The 9,043-nt window shown below is 42.0% G+C and overlaps 1 protein-coding gene across 1 annotated transcript in view; it reads right to left on the reverse strand.

Annotated features, from left to right (window-relative positions):
• Positions 1–9,043, reverse strand: part of LOC103088764 (sperm-associated antigen 1-like) — a gene marked incomplete at its 5' end in the record, with an annotated part of 80,200 nt that overhangs the window by 25,048 nt on the left and 46,109 nt on the right. Inside the window, 3 exon segments of the mRNA XM_082931366.1 lie at positions 3,753–3,852; positions 4,232–4,335; positions 4,420–4,645. Coding sequence (XP_082787492.1) covers positions 3,753–3,852; positions 4,232–4,335; positions 4,420–4,645 — 430 coding nt within the window.

A 9,043-nucleotide genomic window follows, 5' to 3' on the forward strand; every position in this document is an offset into this window, starting at 1 on the left:
CCTCCCAAATGAACCTGCAGGGCCTCCACTCTTTCTACCACGAACAGAAACAAGAGCACCACAGATAAAGGAACTCGGAGTCACCTGCCATTCAGGGGTCCCCAACCCCTGGGCCACGGACCGGTACCGGTCCATGGCCTGTTAGGAGCCGGGCTGCACAGCAGGAAGTGAACGGCGGGTGAGCAAGCAAAGCTTCATCTGCCGCTCCCCATCTTCCCAATCCCTTGCATTACTTCCTGAACCATCCCCCAATCGAGGAAAAATTGTCTTCTGCGAAACTGGTCCCTGTTGCCAAAAAGGTTGGGGACCGCTGCTCTACATTGTACAGATACTCAACTGTACGTGTGGGTGTGTTCCTCAGCTGTGTACCATAGAATTTGTTCTAGAAATGTCATTAAACCTAATTAGCTTCATTTCTTTGAAAAATAACCAATTTTGCTCTGCCTAGGTGTTAGGATTGGGGATGATTTTAATGATCTCCTTTGCGTTGTACTGGGTTTTAAGATTTTTTTGTATAATAGGTACGTATTACTCTTGTAACCAGTAAAAGTTATTTTAAAAATAAAATTAAAGTCTATTAAAAACACTCAAACACTAGAAAACAGGTTTCTGGGCATCTGTACCAGTGCCTTAAATCTACCTTAGTTAAATGCTTAGGGGATATTAACTATACAGTGATTATAAATATAGGTCACAAACACAAGACTATCCCCATTTCACCAAAGACTTCAAACACCCAAGGTGCTATTTATCCACAAGAGAGATCTGAGGTAGGCATGGAATCTAAAACTGAATAAGATGATGCATTTAATTTTTAGCATTGCCCAGCCAAGTAAATGCAAGGTTTTGTCTCTTTAACCACAATCCTGAAAATGAATGTGAGCTTTTAAGTGGGAATTCCACTAGAATAAAAAAAGAAAAAAAACCCAACACATCCATTCATAAAAACAAACACAGAGAACTTTTAAACCAGAGTTTACAAAAGCTTAACCATTCAAGTTAACACAGTTAAGACTCTTAAATCTTCTTCTAATTTCAAGTCCGTCTGCGAGCAACAAAGATGAGAAAAAGCAGAGAATTACTAGGCAACATTCATTCATCTTGATTCTGTCAGAATACCCTCAATGGAGAATCAGTGAAAGATTTCTGATGTGGTTTAGATAACCCAAAAAGATTCTCTGACAGATGGGAACAGTGAAGATTTTTCTTTTAGCTGATAAGCAATTATGAGAATGACAAGTAATTTCAAGAAATAATTCTAGAATTTCTAGAAATAATTCTAGAAATTCTAGAATTATTTCTAGAAATTGTTTTATTGTTTAAAATCATTTGGTTTGAAACTTTTCTTAGGTGTCAAAACCCTGTTTCATGCTTCACCTGGAAGCCTAACCTAGAAACCTGGAGATGCTGAGGGGAGGAGCGGGCAGGGCCTGCAGCCACTGAGCTCCTCAAACAGCCTCATGCTCCCAGCAGCTGCTCTCCATAAGCCCCTGGGAAAGAGCTCAAGGGAAGTGCTTCAGAGTAGGCCCCAAAAGTGTAGACACTTAAAATCAAAGACTTTTCCCCAAAAATGCATACAAAGTTATTTCATAGATTCCCCCTCTCCCTTATTTTAAACTTTGCCCCGGGGAGTTTTTCTTTTTCACTGTTTGAATCCTGCTACCACTTGTTTTGTAATAAGCGCTCCTGCAACAGGAAACAACTCCCCAAGGAGCAAAGATAATTAACTGAAAAACTAAAAAATAGGCTCCCTTTGAACTGTATGTAACCTTTTTGAGGTGAAGAGAAAACAGTCATCCTTCTGCTAATAACTGGTTCCTAGTTTATACAGATTTAAATACAGCCATATTTCAACAGGTTCACATAAGTAAATCATGGTTTCCCTGGCACTGAAATGAGTTTGAGAATCGCTGCTTTGGAGTAAAATCACCCCATGCTCCTTATGCTAAGGCTCATACACCAGGTATCAAAGAAAACATCTAAGTAGGTCGGCTTCTAGAAAGGTCAGTACTGGCCAGCAGAACCAGATTCGTCAGCCTAGAACACAGCTCTTGACTAAGAACGCCTTACCTAAACCACCACCCGCCTCCCTCCCTGCCCTGCAGGCAATCTCCCTGCCCTCCTCCAGGGCAAACCTCCATTCTAGCGCCCGCCCCCCACTCCCGACCCGAGTCTCCTCTGTGACTTCCTCCCGGGTCTACACTGAAACACAACACATTTTAGCAAGAAAATGTCTGCCACTTTACTCTCTCTCACTTAAGGATAAAGTGAGTCCACAGTTTTTAACCAGAGTCCTGAACTCACTCACTGAAGGAAGACCTAAGACAAGTCTGAAGGGTGATATATTACCATCACACACTTGAACTGAAAGGTTCTTAGCTGCAAATCACAACGTGCCTGATAATCTGCAAATACACGTGGTCTTGTTGTTAGTTATGGGCAGCGGTAAATGTTTAACAACCGGCTCTCCTGAGAAAAAAGGCCCAGATTTGGTGCATTTGCCAATTTTCATGGTATTAGTAGTACTCCAACCATGGCAGATTTCAACTACCAACTTGACTTCAACCAACTCACAAGATCCTGAAAACGTGACAATTAGCTAGTGTGAGATAGCACAGCAGTAGGTGGGGTCTAGAGTCAGACCAAAGTGAATATAAATATTATTGATTTTGAATATGAATATGTAAAATCGGCAAAAAATCCAAGCTCACGGCCTTCTTTTTAAACTGCAGGCACAGATACCAGCAAGATTTTATCCATATCAATAAACTGATACTATCAATGGAAAAAAAAATTGTTTACCTTATAATCAAGGTGTCCACATATGCTATTCTCCAAACTAGGGCTTCTGAGAGTGAAAGGGGGTGATATTAACAATTATACCAGACTACAGGAGTAAACCAAAACTGTGAAGGTTGAACCAGTACATATGGCTTCTTATTTTTTAGATGCACTAATAGTACCTTCTTTCCAAAGGTCTCCTGAAGCAGGCTTATTATTTAATGGTAAAATGATACTTTTTATTCATGTAAATATATTCATCCATCTCAGCATGTAACTTGTTGAGTACCATGGGTAACTAATGTGCTTGAGGGATGCAACCCTATAATACATGATTCTTGACCTCAGGGAGCTTAAAATCCAATGCAGTGGATGACATAAGTACCTACAGGTGTGAGAGTGACAGTGCAAGCATTACAGCCATGCAGATGACCAGGGAGCCTGAGGTGATCAGGAAAGCAGAGAGGATGGGGAAGCTGAAGAGGAAGGATTTCTGAAAAGCAAAGATGTGCAGAGGGCATTATAGATATGGACCAAATGGGAGCAGAAAGCTTTTTTGGGGGGCAGTGTGGTGACAGAGGAGGTTATAATTATCTAGAAGACCATACTGAGCCACTGAACACCCGCTGAAACAGTCTGCACAAAATAATGCTTCAGGAAAAGCTATTCTGATGCCACAGCGGATTGGAGGAAGCAGAGAGACTAGTTAGAAGGCTTCTCCAGTACTCTGGGATTGATGTGAAAGAGTATGTATTAAGGTGATAGCAGTGGAAGTGAAAAAAGTTTGCACAATCTTCTATAATTGTCTTCATATATGTGAAAGGATTTACGAGTTTTATGTATTAACCAATTAACACATCTTAAATGTCTTAAGAAATTAGACTCTTATGCAGAAAATTTAGTATATTAAATACTGCATCCATCACGGTGAAATGATAATCTCTTGACAAAGCTGAAAACGGGCAGTTTACCTGTTACAATCTTGAATGCAGCCACTGCAATTTCCGTCTTTTAGGTAACATGCTGCTCTATTTGAATATAAGATACTTAGATCATCTGCACTTCCACTTCCTAAAATCACATTTAATTAAATACAGTTAAAATCCATTAGCGACATCACAGTTCACCAGACGACCGAGGTCTCCCGCGGCACTGCAGTCGCACACCCCGCTGCTAATGCAGCTCCGAGGACCTCCCTGTGCCCGCAGTGGCCACAGAGGCCAAAAGGGACCGCTGCAACCTTGCCCCGCCCGAGCACACGCTACGCGTTCCAAGGTACAGCTCCCGGAGGTGGAGTCGCTCCCGCCCTGCCCTCGGTTACTGGGAAGGAACCTACAGGGCGAGCGCCTGTCAATCGGGAGGTGGCCCGCGCCTCTCCCGCGGTGGTCCCTTTAGGTCCCGCGAGCCGCAGCCCGAGGGGCCAGGGACCCCGCGGGCGCAGCTCACTCACCTGCAGGCTCCAGCTGCGTGATCACCGCCGAGTACCTGAGAGCCGCCTCGGCGAACTGCCCGTTTTTAAAGAGCTCGTTGCCCTGGCTCTTCAGGCCGGCGGGGCCGAATGGGACGGCGGGCGCCGGCGCCGGCGGCGCGCCAGGTCCGGGGGACGCGCCGGGACCAGGGGGCGAGCTGGCCGCGGGGTCCCCCGAGCCCCGCCCGCCGCCCGGGTGCCCATTGGCGCCGCCCGCCGTCGCCGGGGCCCGCGGCCGTTCCCGCTTGTCCGCGCCGGCCTCCGGCGCCCGGCCCCTCCGCGGCGCGCCTTTCTGCGGCCGCCTGCCACCCTCACTCTTGCCAGTCAGCTTCTTCTGGATGTTGCCCATGGCGCGCGGCTCGGCGGCGCGCCCGGCAGGCGCCGGCTCCGCGGCCTCTGTGGGGAGTGGATGCGGGAAATGAGTGTTTGCATCATCGCGAGCAACTACCAGGGAGGCCGCGGCAGTGCCGGCGCAGGGGCGGGGTCGCGGGAGAAGCCAGCCAGAGTGGGCCCGCCCCTCGGGCGGAATCCGGCGGTTCCGGCGCCTTTCGGGGACCGGTCGGCCCAGAGGGTTAACAGCGGAGGCCGCGCTCCGAGCCCTAGTGGCTTCCCGGGTTAGGGAAGGAAGCCAGCCCCGGATTTAACTCTTCAAACGCTGAAGAGCTTGGGACGTGAAAACCGGCATTTCAAAATCATTCCCTTCATCAAAGCATACATATCGAAGTAGGTCTTACAAAATATGTACTTTTCTTCCATTTACAGTTTAGAAATGAATGAATGAAGTTACTAAAACTTGAATACAATAATTGCACCCAAAGTTAGGGCACCCTTTCCTTATGTTAAGGGACTGGGAGAAGATAATTTGAAAAACAAAAAAAAAGTCCAAGTGATTTTTAAGCCATTTAAAAATGATTTTAGCAAAGAACTCACATAAAACAGGCAGCTGGTTTTTAAAGTGAACCTTAAAAAGACAGTAAAATTTCCAGTACAATACCTTATTCAAACTTAAAAATTCCTTTGATCTTGATTGAAAGATTTCAGGTACTTATCAGAGCTTAAATAATTGATTATTGAATTGATATTTAAATAGGCAAATGATGCATAAATATTTCATTGATGGGTGTCTTAATATTTAAAACAAAGCAATTCATCATTTCAAAGCACTAAATGCAGAGACTTCCCAGCTTTTCTCTTGTAACAAATTCTAATCTGATTTTTAATGAATCTATTTCCCATTCTGTTTCATGAATGGTAAAGCCAGCATTTGAAGCACAAAGACAGAGCAAGTAGAAAACCACTAGTACTTAAATAAAAATCCGTGGATGGATGATCACCTTAAGGCAAGCAATGAATATAAAAACACACTAATTAATAAATACAGCTTTCTATACAGCAGAATAACATCCAGTTTTGGATCACTAACCAAAAGGGGCTTAACAATAAAAACATGATCTTATTATAGAGATAAATCCCCAAATTGGACCCAGAGCAAGGCTCCAGTACTCTTCATCTGGTATCTGCTGCTCAAGTCTCACCCAGCATAAAAACGGATGGAAGCTTAAGTCAGTGTCAGTAGAAACGATGGACAGCTAGTATTATTTTCTATTCCCTTGTATGTCTGACCAATACTATTACTAAATAGCTGCCATTTATTTAGAACTTAACATGGGTCAAGACCTTTACATATATTATCATTTTTCATTATCGTTAATCTTCATACCACGTATTGTCCCCACATTACAAATGAAGCAAGAGAAACACATGCAAGAAGCTAAGGAATTCTCTCAAGCATGAAGAGCTAGAAACCAACATAACTGAGATTCAAATGAAATGAATGCTGTACCTCTTTCCGTAAGACTGAAATGCCCCTTAACATTTTCCTGCAAAGGTAAGCAGAGGCCTGAACATGAAAGACCTGTGAGTCCTGTTGGGTATTTAACTACCTGTGGGACATTCCAGAGGAGTTGTTCAGGAGGTAGCTCCAAATGTAGATCAGAGGAGGCCTTATCTAGAGACATTGACTTGGGAATTGCTGGCATAAAAAGGATCACTGAAGTTTGCGTGTGAATGGAGTCACTGAGATCTTCCAAAGGATCCTAAGAAATAAAACACTTAAAGGGGGGCTTCCCTGGTGGCGCAGTGGTTGAGAGTCCGCCTGCCAATGCAGGGGACACGGGTTTGTGCCCCGGTCCGGGAAGATCCCACATGCCGCGGAGCGGCTAGGCCCGTGAGCCATGGCCGCTGAGCCTGCACGTCCGGAGCCTGTGCTCCGCAACGGGAGAGGCCACAACAGTGAGAGGCCCGCATACCACAAAACAAACAAACAAAAAAAAACACTTAAAGGATGATCAGAATCTCCAGTGGAGATGGAGGAGTACCTAGAAATGAGAGAGAAAACAGGAGGGTGTACTGCCTCAGAAACCAAGAAGAAAGAGTATTTCAGGGAAAAAGGAGTCAACAGTAACCAATATCAAAGGAAGGAATGGCCAAGAGTTTTGACTGCATAAGGATTACAGAAAATCGTTAGATCTAAAGACCACAAAGACTTCAGTACCCTGGGGTGGGGTGGTTTGGGTAGCTGGTAGATACAAAAATCCTCAATGAAATACTAGCAAACTGTTAAAAGGATTATACATCATGACCAAGTGGGATTTATCTCAGGAATGGAAGAGTAGTTCAACAGTAGAAAATCAATCTATGCAACAGATGACATTAAAGGACAAGGGGAAAAACTGACATAGTCATAACTGACATTGAAAAGGAACTTGACAAAATCCAACACCCTTTCATGATAAAAAAACTCAGAAAACTAAGAAGAGAAGTAAAATTTCTCAACATGATAAAGTACTTTTATGAAAAACAGCTAACATCATACTCAATAGTGAAATCCTGAAATCCTTTCCCCTGAAGCTCAGGAACAAGACAAAGATGCTGTTTTCACTGCAGCTACTCAACATTGTACTGGAAGTTGTAGCCTGATCAATTAGACAAGAAAAAGAAATAAAAGACATACATATTGGAAAGGAAAAAGTAAAACTATCTCTATTCATAGATGACATGATTATCTACAGAGATGATGACATGATTATGTCATAGATGACATGATTATATACAGATTACCTATCTATACCTATATATATATAAATGTACATATATTCCCAAAGAATACACACACACACAAACCACTACTAGAGCTAATAAGCAAATTCAGTGATTTCAGGGTACAAGATCAACATACAAAAATCAGTTGTTTCTATAAATTAGCAATGAAAAATCCTGAAAGGAAATTACAAAAATAGTTACATTTACAATAGCATCCAAAGGAATAAAATATTTAGGAATAAATTTAACCAAGACAGTGAAAGACTTGTAAAATAAATATTGCTGAAAGAAATTAAACAAATGGAAAAACATCTCTTGATCATGGATAGGAAGACTTAATGTTGTTAAAATATTAATACTATACAAAGCAGGCTACAGATTCAACATAATCCCTATCAAAACTCCACAGCTTTCTGGGCAGAAATGGAAAATCTGATCCTCAAATTCATGTGGAATTTCAAGGGGCCTAGAATAGCCAAAACAATCTTGAAAAAGAGAACAAAATCAAAGGACTTACACTTCAGATTTCAAAACTTATGGAAAGCTACAGTAATCAAAACAGCGTGGCACGACATAAGGATAGACATATAAACCAATGAAATAGAGAGTCCAGAAATAAACCCATGCATCTATGGCCATGTGATTGTTTTTTTAGGGTAAAATATGTTTGAATTTTTATCAAATGCGAATCAATGAAACATCTAAAAACCACAGCTTTGGACCATGTCAGTCAGTCAGGTGGTTTTTTTTGTTTGTTTGTTTTAATACATCTTTATTATTTTTTTTTGAGGTATAGTTGATTTACAATATTATATAAGTTTTAGGTGTACAAAATATTGATTCACAATTTTTAAAGGTTATATTCCATTTATAGTTATTATAAAATATTGGCTATATTCCCTGTGCTGTATAATATACCGTTGTAGCTTATTTATTTTATACATAGTAGCTTGTACCACTTAATCCAATACCCCTACCTTGTCCCTCCCTGCTTTCCTCTCCCCTCTGGTTTGTTCTCTATGTCTGTAAGTCTGTTTCTTTTTTGTTATATCCACTATTTTATTTTATTTTTTAAATTCCATATATGTTTTATCATATAGTATTTCTCTTTCTCTGACTTATTTCACTAAGCATAATACCCTCCAATTCCATCCATGTTGTTGCAAATGTCAAAATTTCACTCTTTTTCTAAGACTGAGTAGTAGTCATGTGTGTGTGTGTGTGTGTGTGTGTGTGTGTGTCACATTTTCTTTATCCATTCATCTGTTGATGGACACAAGTTGCTTCCATATCCTAGCTATTGTAAATAATGCTGCTATGAACATTGGGGTGCATATATCTTTTCAAATTAGTGTTTTCTTTTTTTTTTTAACATCTTTATCGGAGTATAAGATCAATAAGTGTGTTAGTTTCTGCTTTATAACAAAGTGAATCAGCTATACATATACATATATCTCCATAGCTCCTCCCTCTTGTGTCTCCCTCCCACCCTCCCTATCCCACCCCTCTAGGTGGTCACAAAGCACCGAGCTGATCTCCCTGTGCTATGCAGCTGCTTCCCTCTAGCTATCTATTTTACATTTGGTAGTGTATATATGTCCATGCCACGCTCTCACTTCATCCCAGCTTACCGTTCCCCCTCCCTGTGTCCTCAAGTCCATTCTCTATGTCTGCGTCTTTATTCCTGTCCTG

The sequence above is a fragment of the Lipotes vexillifer genome, unplaced genomic scaffold (genome assembly GCF_000442215.2).
Source record: "Lipotes vexillifer unplaced genomic scaffold, Lipotes_vexillifer_v1.1 scaffold10, whole genome shotgun sequence".
Lineage (NCBI taxonomy): Eukaryota > Metazoa > Chordata > Mammalia > Artiodactyla > Lipotidae > Lipotes > Lipotes vexillifer.